The sequence below is a fragment of the Metopolophium dirhodum genome, chromosome 1, assembly GCF_019925205.1.
Source record: "Metopolophium dirhodum isolate CAU chromosome 1, ASM1992520v1, whole genome shotgun sequence".
Classification (NCBI taxonomy): domain Eukaryota; kingdom Metazoa; phylum Arthropoda; class Insecta; order Hemiptera; family Aphididae; genus Metopolophium; species Metopolophium dirhodum.
This window is the reverse complement of record NC_083560.1, coordinates 48,700,217-48,713,609: the sequence shown is the minus strand read 5'-3', so window position 1 is coordinate 48,713,609 and position 13,393 is coordinate 48,700,217. Positions and strand designations below refer to the sequence as shown.

The 13,393-nt window shown below is 26.6% G+C and overlaps 1 protein-coding gene across 4 annotated transcripts in view; it reads right to left on the bottom strand.

The window, feature by feature from the left end:
* The window catches only part of LOC132935959 (rho guanine nucleotide exchange factor 6), a 223,271-nt gene extending 212,857 nt beyond the window's left edge, over window positions 1–10,414 (bottom strand). For 3 of the 4 annotated variants that reach the window (XR_009663368.1, XM_061002604.1, XM_061002603.1), the window contains exons 1-10: window positions 10,109–10,414; window positions 9,326–9,419; window positions 8,814–8,940; window positions 8,563–8,734; window positions 8,285–8,503; window positions 8,003–8,201; window positions 6,408–6,629; window positions 4,729–4,807; window positions 4,532–4,653; window positions 1,770–1,878 (exon numbers count right to left, since the gene is read on the bottom strand). Coding sequence is in view for 3 of the 4 variants with exons in the window: in XM_061002604.1 (XP_060858587.1) it covers window positions 1,770–1,878; window positions 4,532–4,653; window positions 4,729–4,807; window positions 6,408–6,629; window positions 8,003–8,201; window positions 8,285–8,503; window positions 8,563–8,734; window positions 8,814–8,940; window positions 9,326–9,391 (1,315 nt within the window). In the remaining variant the exon portion in view is untranslated. Of the gene's footprint in view, window positions 1–1,769; window positions 1,879–4,531; window positions 4,654–4,728; window positions 4,808–6,407; window positions 6,630–8,002; window positions 8,202–8,284; window positions 8,504–8,562; window positions 8,735–8,813; window positions 8,941–9,118; window positions 9,143–9,325; window positions 9,420–10,108 lie in introns of all 4 variants that reach the window. The other variant, XM_061002605.1, reaches the window with a different exon arrangement.
* Between the last annotated feature and the right edge of the window lie 2,979 nt (window positions 10,415–13,393).

The window sequence follows — 13,393 nt, the reverse complement described above, 5'->3', positions numbered from 1 at the left end:
TGTATCGAGTATTTCATGAATTAATTTAATCGAAAGATACTCGATACATTAATGCGATACTTTGAAAAATTAACTGTTTACGATTATTTTTACTTGTCAGAAACCACTTTTGAAAAATTAATGGTGTAATGGTTGTATATAAAATATAATATTATGTTACACACGTAATTTGAATTGGACTTTACGTCTGTAAGACTGTACCTTATTTTTCTACTATGCAATGAACACGATAAAAATAGTAGATTAGATTTTTACACAAACACTGCCGGCTACACACCTGGTGTTCTGTGGACTGTTAGTCACTATGTGACGATCGTTTGCCTTTATTATACTGACTCAAATTGTATGTATACCCACATTATATTCACTTAAAACTAGACTAGAAATGTTAAAAGAAAAAAATTTTCGCCATTTAGCTAATATGATAACACCATTTCTTTAATAAAACGATTTAGCGATTTAGTATTCGAGGAAAAAGTGGACTTATTATTTTTAATTTGAATTTGGTACCAACCCCTACTTTTCATCTTACGCATCACATCGCGTATTTTTCTTTTACCTAATATTATATGTACCGGACTTTTTAGACCTCGGACTTTTTAACCACGGACTTTTTCACTCGGACTTTTTAACCACGGACTTTTTCACTCGGACTTTTTTTCCTAGGACTTTTTTACCACGGACTTTTTTACCGCGATTCATATTACTAATAACTCAAATTCTAGCGATGAAGATGACGACAATTTTATTGTTTATTCATCGCAACCAGAAGCTAAAACCATTAGAAAAGCTGATCTGGAAGTAGTTACTTTTTTTAATGATAAGGCTAAATCGTTAAATATTCTAAACAATTATCCAATTATAAAAAAACTTTATTAGATTTAATACCAGCTATGCTCCTCAGCACCCATAGAACGAATGTTTTCCATGGCAGGATTTATTAATAATCCTACCAGAAATAAATTATCCGATATAACCTTTGAAAAACTTGTATTTTTAAAAGAAAACAAAGATAAATTAACTATATAAATGAATGATGTTATGTTACTATTACTATTGAAATTTTTTTAATGTATACTATTGAAAGTGTCAATGTTTTTTATTTTATTTTTCATTCTAATTACTTAATGAAGTGGCCATACCCACAATAATAAACATAATTTTTAAAAATCCAGTGACTAATTTTATTAAAATGTATTGAGTATCGAGTATCGAGTATCTTGTATCGCGATACTCCAAATCCAGGTATCTAGTATCTACTATCTCGATACTGATTTTTGAGTATCTTGCCCATCCCTGATTATGGTAATAGCCTCATCCATAATTAGTATCAAGGGGCGTCGCGAGTATTTGTCAGAGGAGCCATAGCACAGAAGAGGAAATAGAAATATAATATAGAATAATAATAATGAAACATTAAAATATTATCTTCCTGAGAGCCATCAAAATATTGCCAGAGACGAATGAGGATGAAAAATGTTGAATACCTCTGCTCTGACCTACATAGTCAAAATTATGAATTATATTATTAAAGCCACTGTAGTAACAATAACACTACCTGAGTATCATACAATTATGTAATTTGGCTGTTTAAAATTGATTTGGTCGATTGTTAAAAACGAGCCGCCTAATTCTATATGCTGCATCTGTGATTAAAGTCTGTGCACGCCTATGATTATACAGTGAGGGAAGGGAATATTTTTATAATTATGTAGAATAGGAAATACAATTCATAACTTTATAAGTCCATGAAAATATTATATACTCACATCTTTTTGCTACACAGATATTTTTTTCATTTATGTTGTGATAAAATTGAAGTGGTGGAATGGGTCTAAGTCTTGTCACATCCCAAGCTAATCTATTAACTTTTTCCATCTAAAATAAAATATAATATTTTTAATCAAAAATCTTGAAGATTTATGTACAGTTCTCTGATCATTGTAAAATAGTTATGTATAATAAGTAATACAAATAATAAATTAAAATATTTTTATTTTAGTTAAAAAAAAATATATTAACCACGGCAATTAGCATGACAAATTTAAATAGTAAAATATCCATTATTCATTTTATTTTTAAATATTAAATCATTATTGTTAGTTCATTATTAAAAGTAGGGTTGTAAAAGCATTGACAATTATATTATGTTAAAATGTATGCTAATAGCATCGTATATGATGGCATGAAAATCACTATCTAAATAATTTAATACACATTGGTGGAAGAGTCAAGTCTGTAATGATCGGCTATGTGATTCTAGGCATTTATAATATTTATAGTATTTAAAAGCTAAATTATTGAACACTACCATAATGACATAATTAAAAAAAAAAAAAGAATATTTTGATTTTTACATAATATACAACAATCAGTAGCGGCTTGGTAATAGTACACTACTTTGGTAAATACGAAAAACGACAAAAGAAGAATTTTAAAAACCATATATTAATTAAATAAGTACAAATAAAAATATTTCTTATGATTAGAGCACGGATCTTTAGGGTTTTACATATTTTTATTGGCTTTATGCAGCTTTACGAGGATGAAAAATGTGGACATCATAGAGTTCGTAGGAAAAAATTTATTTTGCATATTTTAGCACAATTACTCTCAGTCCGTAATTGTACCATAGATTATCGCATTTGACAACCAAAAACGTGGTGAGAATGATTTTATGATAAATATAAATAAATATAAATAAATCTTTTACCAAAGAATGGTGCATACCAGTAGCGGATCCAGGGCTTAATTTGTGGGGGGGGGGGGGGGGCAAAAGTACAAAAGGTACAAAAATTGGCTAAACATAGTGCAAAACAAAAGGAAACACAGCGACCCCCCCACCCCTCTGGATCTGATACTGGTGCATACAAGTTGTTTATTGTTTTTATTTAACTATTTTGTTTTTTATATAAAATTTTATTATATTTATATTCCTATGTATAAACTGTTTTAAATTTTTTACATTTAAATAATTTACCTGTTACCAAAAGAATGGCCCATAAAAGTTATTTATTGTTTTTATTGAACTATTTAAGAAAAAAAAATTCATATTATCTGCATATTTACAAGCTTAAGGAATATTTAGAGATTATTTTATGGTTATTTAGAGCATATTAGAATCATATTTTAAGCTTTTAAGAACCTAAAAATACGCGCTTTACTTATAATGTTTTATTAAATCCTAATAACTATAAGAAGAACATAATATTTTTATAGAATAAATGTATAATATTATAGTGTTTTATACTCGGGTTATATATCAGGTAATTTAATTGTAAATAACTTTTGGTATATGTAATATATATATATAATTTGGCGGCAGGGATGGTAACACGACTAAATTTATTCAGATGATGCTGACATTTATGTAGTAAATAGATTTTTTTGTTGTGGCACTGAAGTTATGAGGTACATACATTTGTTCGCACAACAAAGTTGAACCAATATACAAGCCGCCACTGCATACAATCAATTATCTTATTGTGCATCAGTATATAATAAAAGGATATTTGTAAAAAAAAATCAACTCGGCAAATGTCAGATGTTAGTTTCAAACTGTATAATTTGTGTGACACAACTAGCAACACAATCACAGTCAAATATAAATTAATATCTTGCCTGAATCACAACTGCCAGGAGGTCCCTGTAGCTTTTTTTTGAGCCACCAATGTGCATAAAGTTCAGAACGAAATGTAACACCTTTGTCAAGCGGCATAAGTGTTTTATTATTCAACAACAATGAATCGTCTTCAAAAATACATGAATTGATATGTAACGACGAAGAACATTTACACAAGTTTTCAGAATTGCTACTAGATGTTTCAGTAGGTGGTAACGGTGATTGTTGAGTAACAGGAATAGTAATATCCGCCAACCCAGAATCAGATGACCTTAAACTGTTATGATCTTTAAAATAAAAATATTGAAAATCTTGACTTATTTCTGTATCTTTTTCATCGTCACAATTGTTTTCATAACAGTGGGACGTTTTTAAATTGCACAAGGAAAATGTACTATCCTGATTATCTGATAAATAAATATCATCTTTATTATCTGTATTTAGCAATGGAACTGTCAAATGTTTTGGTTTTAGATTTTCAATATTAGATTCGTAGTTCAAAAAATGTTGATTATAATTATCGTTCATATCTTCTTTGTACAATGTTGACATTGTTAAATCTTGACAGGCTTTAGTTTGGATTGGAGTGAACAACAGTTTTTTTCCATATATAACTTTTCCATCTTCTTTAAAAAGCATTGATGAGCAATGCCTTGGTGATGAAATATTATAACTATTCAATACATTAGATTTGTCATTGTGTTTTGTTCCTTCTAGACAGTGTTGTTTAGTTTTACAAGGAGAATAAAATGCGCTATGTTGATTAGCATAGCGCCTAACAACTTTTGATGTATCAATATTATTTATGTATTGTGTGTAAAGAATTAATTTCAAAAGTGATCGAGTTATGACACCCTTGCATACTAAATGTGCGAAATAATCACTAAGGCGACCAAGGCTTAGACTTACTGATTTGCTAGATGTAGTATTAATGACACTCTTATTTCCTAATTGCTTGTTAATTTTTTGTATCCAATCAATTTGCTCTTCTTTAGACTGACAAACAGCAACAATATGATCAATTAAAGGCCCTATAGATATAAATCATAATTTTTATTCATAAGTTTAAAAATTATTAATCTATGATTACTGAATAAATATTTTACCTGATATTTCAAAAGCATTTTTAATGGCACCATTATTTTCTAATTTCTTGACACAAATTCCACTTAATGGCAGTTTACCCTAAAAAAAAAAAAAAAACATAAGTATAACTATAACTAAGTCTATACCCTGTTCAAAATAAGAAGTGCATAAATTTATGTAACAAAACCGGTTTTGCCCATGACCGCCTATGCGCTTCTTATTTTGAACAGGGTATATTTAGAATTTATTAAACAAATATAATTAAATGGTTCAAGAAATAAAAAAAGCGATATTATTTTAATTTTAAGAACTGATTATTACATATTATTTAGAAGACAATATACCAACATTCACTGTATTTATCTTTCCAATAAGCAACACAGAAAAACTTAACTCTATATTTCAATCACAATTATGTGTCAAGTTATTTATATAAAATAAAAGAAGATAATTTAATGTATGTACATGTAATAGTGAATGTTGGTAGTTTCTGTTATATATCAACATTCATTAAAACAGCTGGATAAAATTAGTATGATTATCAAATATCAACATAACTGGTGGCAGTTAACAAAGGATAAGGGCCAAAAGATTGAAGACAATTTACATTTAACATCAAAGAAATAGTAATTAAGATTAATATGGATTTGAATCAACAGTTTTCATACAAGTTATACATGTTGATCCCCAAAATATACAGGAAGTTGACATAGAAATAATTGATAATTAATTTAATAAATTATGAACTAAAATTGGTATTTAAAATCAATCAAGGTTTGCTGTCAACAACCACCAGACTATTTACTGTAATATACATAACTCATTGACAAATAAAGGCATTAAATGTTACTATTGGGGAAACAAAATAACGAAACGCACTCTGGTGGAAGTAAATTGTACCTTCCGATTCGGGATGTATAGATATAGTTTTATATCGGTTATTTTACTTTTTCTAGTAAATTAATAATGTTCTCAAAACTTTATACTTTGATATAGTTGACTGTATACATTGGTAAGTACAATTTCAACTAATATTATCAAATACATTCAAATACACTTCACTTGAAGCAAAACGTATACAGAATATCGGTAAACTACATAAAAGCTGATAATGTTTATCCTACTCCGGAATGGTGGGGTAACCGCCTAACCATCAGTATAGCAGGCGCCGACAGCATTCCCAGTGTTAATTTGTTTTCCCAATAGTGTTGTCATAATAAAATAAAGTGGCTGCCGCTTAAAGTAATCATTTTAGTACAGGACAAAACAGATAACACAAACTGACTGATAAGACTAAACAAAAATTAAAATAGGTTACAGCCCTTATACCTACTATGGATGGACCCATGTCCTGATAACTTGAAGCACATATAAGCGACTTGTCTCTGACAGAGATGACTGTTGTGCGCATGCTTGAAGAGAAATTTACCATATTTATCTATGTGAATTGATGTACATGAATATAAACCAACAGCTAAATATGTGATGGTTCACCTGACAAATGCGCACATCAAGTATCTCTGTCAGATTATATGTGCTTCAAATAGTTTGCACAGGTAAGATGAGCATGGTTCCATCAATAGCATATGATCTAAGGCTCGTACTTACACTTTTCAATAACATACGATTGATAACATTGTTAATATTAACTGTGATTATAATAAGCAGAAACCACTGTAATAATAAATCCTTGGCTTACTTCATAAATAAATGAACTTAGTCTTTGGGACACTGATAAAATAACAATATGGGTAGAAAACAACATTAGATATCTATCTTTATGCTCTGCACCAAATGCAACAGAACCAATTTTAATTGCATCGCCTAAACTTAATGCGTCAGTGCCTTCCCATCCTTGTACAACTCCACTTAATATCGATAATTCCAATTCTTTTTGTTTCCTTGTTGATAAGCATACAGTCTGAAAAATTAAATATATAATAGTAATTTATTTTAGAATATTCGTATTGTAAATAAATTATCAAGTTAAGTAAAATCATGATGTATCTACTTAAAAAGAATGTATTTTATTTAATAATTTTAGTTGCGTATTTTTTACTGACTGAAACGAGCAAAATATTAGTTTCATGTGGTTTATTTTGAAAACATTATTTTAACGATAACAAATCTCAAAAAGTTATGTAATTACATCTTTTTTGGAATTTAAGACAGTCAGATAAAGTAATTTGTTTAATCTCTGAATGATAGACAATTGACTACTGTATAAACTAACCTAATAATTTAATATTTAAAAAAAACAATAAAAAGACAATAAACAATAATAAGAAGACACCGGTGCAATAACCAGATACGTCCAAAAATATACGTTTAAAAATTATTCAGGAAACATCAAATACAATGTATAAAATTGGTAAATTAACCAAAAATTAAAAATGTGGTGTTATTTTTTTTTGTAATTATAAGATACAACACTCAACCCCATTTCCTATGGTTTAAATTTTATATTCATGGTAATATTTATAAAAAACTAAAAATCTATGATAATTTTATATTTAATGGTTACAATAACCAGTTACGTCCAATATTGTTCTGGGATTATTACAACCAACAAAATATTTTATTCTGGTCAATAAGTCCTTTATTATAAAATATTATTATGTATTATTAAATAATAATCATATTATTAATTTAAATGATTAATTGATTTTTTTATTTAAAAATATATATTTTAATGTTATCAAGTTATTTTTTAATTAAATAGTTAACTAGAAATTATGTCATGGGAACAATATAAACCACCTATTATAATTATTATAATATTTTATCATATGAATCCATTATTACTAGTAATACTAGTAAAAATTTCATTATATTATTTTATTTTTATACTACATAAAAAAAAACAGTCTTTAGACCTGGTTATTGCAACGAATAGAATACCAAAATTTGAATAGAAGTGTTGGTAGCAATAACCAGTTACGTCCGGACGTATTTGGTTTTTGCGCCCAATGAAAAAATATAATATAATGTTTCAATGGATACGTCCGGACATACCTGGTTATTGCACCCAACAGAAATTTAAAAATCAGTTTTATCATTTTTATTTCAATATTATTTGTTGGACGTATTCGGTTTTTGCACCAATCGATAGATTTTTTTTCTGAATATTTCTATATCAAAACCTGATTTTTTAAAAAATGTGGACGTATCTGGTTATTGCACCAGGGTCTTTATTTATTATTTAATTATTTGAACAAAATCAAGTTTATATGTTATAAGTAGTAGCAGTTATTTAATTGTATTTTATTTTAAGTGATATAAAAATCTACAAACCGCAATTTCTTTGTAGATGCTGATGGATCGCTGAGTATCTCCTCTATCAACATGACTTTCTTCAAGGTGTCTTTCGAGCTCTTGGAGCATCCCACTATACTTGTCTAATCTTCGGAATGGTTTGCTTAATGACACAGTGAGTACTAAAATACCAGGACTAACTGCACCTTGTGTTTCCATTATTTGGTTTAATTCATCCCTACAATTTTATCGTGTAATGTATAAGGTAAATTAGTTAATCAATAATCATTTTAACCAAACCAAAATATTTATAGGACATACTTATATTTATCAATAATATTAACTGCTCTGGGATGAGAAGCACAATATTGCAAATGTACACTCCGAATAAAAGATGCTTTGTTTAAAAACAGTTTGCCTATTCTTTGATCGGACTGCGGTAACCCAGAGACTTGTTCTAACGATTCCAGAAGCCCTTCATGAGTTTTTGAAACTTCTTCAATATTATTTACTAATTGATTATACTCATCAATAGTCATTCTAAAATAAAATTGTTATTACAATTTATACTTAAATTTAAAAATAATAAAATGTAGTACATATTTGAGTTTTTTAAAGGAATTAAAAAACTTTGAATAAGTGTCTTCAATTCAGTGACATGTGCTCTTTCAGATTCCACAATATCCATGACAACCACAGCTCGGTTAGCTCTTAACTGTTCTGTCAAATCCACTGGTATATTTGGCACTTTGTTGTTTGTAATATTCTCTCCTGCAATACAATTTCCATTATCTATGCTATTAAATATATTTATATCATAGCTATAAATTAACTTAAGTTTAAGTTTTACCTTGAGATTTATATTCTTTGACATAATTTGATGGAAACCAACCAGTTTTTTCTTTAAGGGTTCCTTCCCACCAGCCACCATCTTCTTTTTGAGTGACAATCACAATATCCCCTTTTTTCAAACACAGCTAAATGCAAGATATTAGAATTATTAGGATAACAATTTTAATATTAAATAAAATATAAATGTATTGATATATAATATATATTCTGGACTTTCGTGCATTTATATACGTCTTCAAGCTCAGCACACAATTAATAAATAACACTTAATGATTATAAAATATATAAAAAAAAAAATCATACCATTACGTTGGTTCAAGGTCTCCTCTAAGGGATATAAAAGGATTAAAGACATGAAAATATAATATTACAATTCAATGAATATTGAAGCAAATTAATATTATTGATAATTCATAAAAATATAAACTAAGATTAAATAAGCAGCAATAAAAATATTAAAATGACATTGGATATATGCACAAGCTCAATGATTTCAACAAATAATTTTACCTCATCATTATTTTTTCCTTTAAATGAATATACAGCTTGAACAAGTAGTGGCTCATTAGTAGTCATTTTTGATTCACTTCAAAACCTTCATGAACTGTGAGAAATAAAATAAATCAACTTATAAAAACATCAAATTTATATGTTTAAACTGAGAAGTAAAACTAGTAGTGCCTCATATTACTCAGAAACAAAAAAAAATATTATTGATAAAAATGATTGTGAACATCATAGCGCTTGTTATAAATAAGCATACCTAGGAATATGTATTTTGGCAAAGTTACAGTAATGACAAAATAAAATATGGTATGACTATATGAGTGTGTTGGGAATGTTGGATTAAAGCCAATTCATGATTGAGAATGTAACATTTGGGTTTAATTTTTACCGTAGGTATTAACATAATACGTTGGGTGGAAAAATAATATATATTTAGACCAGGCATAATCATAAATTGATTTACACTAACAAAAATAGTTGTTTAGTCCTATATTAAATTATATTTTAATAAAATATTGATTTGAAAACATATTGAATTATTATACTAAATAATTAAAACCCGTGTATTATATAAATACAAAAACATTAAAACTTCCAGCTACCCATAGTATTATTTTATTTATATTAATACTGTATCTAAACTATTAATTAAATGCCTATTTATGTGAAAGAAAATATTACATTATATAGGTAGGTACCTACGTACTTACTATCCTAATCACAGATTACCACCTATACAAATTAATAATATTATTGTCAGTGTAATAAATAATTATACAAACTCACCCATAAATGTTTGAACTCAATAAACTATTTATACAACAATTTGCGGATTAATAACACTTAAACGTACAACTTCATAACTATATGATAAAGTATATTTCAAAAAACAATATTTTATCTCATATGCTGTATCATATTTTCTATTGTTTTAAAACTACAGATAAAACTCAGATTCTTTTAAGTACTGTTAAAAAAATAATTCACAATTCAAAATTATTTTAAACAATATAAGTATTAATTACCTAAAGATAAATTACTTGTTGCAAAATGTAAACAGGTGGATAAAAAAAGTCTATGATCAAACTAACATTTTACACTAAATAAAATAAACAATTCGATGTCAAATACACAGATAAGTGATAACAGCTTATCAATAACAAATGTGGCCAAGTGATTAAAGAAAAATATCCAAAGAAATTATATACAAAAAAAATAATGTATAATATTCGGCATACGCGCCTTAATGATTACTAGGACACGGATTTAAAATATATTAAATGAAAATTGCATTTTTTTTCTCAATGTCGTAAAACATATTTTATTACCAAGCACAAAATTCGTTTCATACAACAAATAAATTAAAAATGAAACTTTTATTTTACATTTTATATTCTTCAAGCGATGAATGTATTGATTTTGCAATGATGTGTTTTTTATTATTATTTTTTTGTATCTGTTATCACCTTTTAGGAGAGTAAAAATGCTTAAATTATCTTCAACCGTATATTTTCTGATATGACAGTGAATCTAGTTGGTACTTTAGGGGGTCAAAAGTAAAAGCGCCTTTTTCAAAAGTGCGATGAAAAACAAAATAAAAATAAAGATAAAACGGGAATTTTTATGGAAAATCGTGAAAATTGAATAGAAGGCTCCTGATATATTGTTACAATAGCAATTGAAAAATATTAAAAATACAGTCACCAGGCTGAATTTTTTTATAATCATTTAAAATTTGAATTTTGACAAAATGTATCAAATTTAAAATTAAAAAATGATTATGAAATGACAATCTCATATAATATATAGTGTAAATAACTTTTTGATAATATATTTCAAACATGTCACTACCAATATTTAATAACCATAATGACAATTATGTTTTTAAAACGTTTTTAACCAACCGCATATAAAGTATAGTGTAAATAACTTTTTGACAATAAGTTTCCAATATTTCGCAACCAATATTAAATAAGCGTATTGATAATTATTTTTTGGAAACTTTTTCAGTCAATCTCATATGAAATATAGTGTAAATAACTTTTTGACAATATATTTCCAACATGTCACAACCAATATTTAATAACTATATTGAAACTTATGTTTTGAAAACGTATTCAGCCAATTCCATTTAAAATATATTGTAAAAAACTTTTTGACAATATATTTCCAACATTTCGCAATCAATATTAAATAACTATTCCGACAATTATATTTTGGAAACGTTTTCAGTTAATTCCATATAAAATATACTGTAGAAAATATTGAGATAATATTTCTTAAATGTGACGTACATATTTATTATTTCAATATTATTTTCAAAACGTTGAAAAAATATTGAGCTGAAAATATTTAAAACAATATCTTTAAAAAACATTTTGAAAATATCAATATTTTCAAATTGCTGTGTGGGCATTACAGCAACCCACTTGTAACCTACTGTACAGTAGAGCGACACCCAGTTTCCCAACGTTTTTATTTCTAGAGAACATTTTGGAATTTTAAAGATACTGTTTGTTTATTTTATATATTTCAAGTAGGTAGGTCGTAGGTATACCTACATATCGTAAGACAAAGGGCATAAACTATCGCACTAAAAAGAGAAAATAAAATAAATACTTATGTATTAATGTATTATTATTATTTTGTTTTGTCATATTATTTTTAAATTGTATTACTTAGTCAACTTGGTACATGTGTACCAGACAAATGCGGCGGCAACAGACCTAATCCACTACAGATAAAACTACTTATCCACTTCGGTATAACCTGGGGGGTAAATTTTATTTAGGTATACTTCCTAATTAACTAGTGTATAATTCAACATATATATATACACATTAAGACATTGCATACACATTTATTTAAATATTTAAAAAGACAAAAATAATTTGGATTATAATATATTAATAAATAATAATTACCTATAAAACTTATAAGTATAGCAAAACTTCTAAAAGTATAGATAAATCATAAATACAACTATTTATACTTAGTACTTTACTAAATATATTATATACATAAAGTTGTTATTAGTTATAAGTTATTACTTATCACCTATAACTTAAATAATATAATTTGAGTACGTAAGTCATTAAACTGCAATTCCCAATATTTTTTTAGTATTATTCCTTGAAATATTTAGGTATTGTCATTATTGATAGTATAACTTTGTCTTTTACTGTATGACATTGGTTTTCAACGCCTTTATGAAAATGCAAAAGAAATAATCAGTGTTTTTAACAATTTCATTAAAACACTTTTGCGAATTTTCAATGAACAAGTGAAAGATTTTACAAGTAGAAAATTACTCACTACTATGATGGATAATTAATGTGCATCTGAAAGTAACATATTTTAGAAATATATCGGTGTCTGTGTTAAACCTGGTCATTATATGTTTGCATGATTTTATTTATTAATCATAGCCGGTTAATAATGGTTTGATGATTTAAATGTAACATTTTAAAATGTATAAACATGTAGAAAACACCTTATTTCTATAATTTTTTTGTACAATTTTAAATAATATATTATATTATACTGTTATATTACCTATATTATAATTTATAAATATATTATTTTTCAGATTATAGAAATTCTGTTGTATTATACCTATTTTTCAGGGCTTTAAATCAAAACTAAAATGTTCGATTTTAATTTCAATTTTACTTATTTGTTTTTTTCTGATTTCAATGTAAAATAATATATTGATTTTATAATTTTATGATTTTTATATTGTTTCACAGTATCGATTTAATCGTTGTGTGGATTTTAATTAGATATTTAACATGATTTGTTTTCGATTTAAAATATGTCTAATATCTAAATAATATTTAAAATATTAATTTGACATTTTTACGATTTTAATTTTGATTTCTAAGTACTAGAAACTTGTCGTCATTCGTACAATTATATATATCGTTACGCGAGGCTATGAATAATGGGGCTATTTTTGAATTACAAAAAAATAATTAAAATCTTTATTCTATGTTTAATTACCTAATTTTGTCTAAATTTGAACTTAAAATATCAAATAAAAAACAACGTATTCATATCGTTTTTAGATTT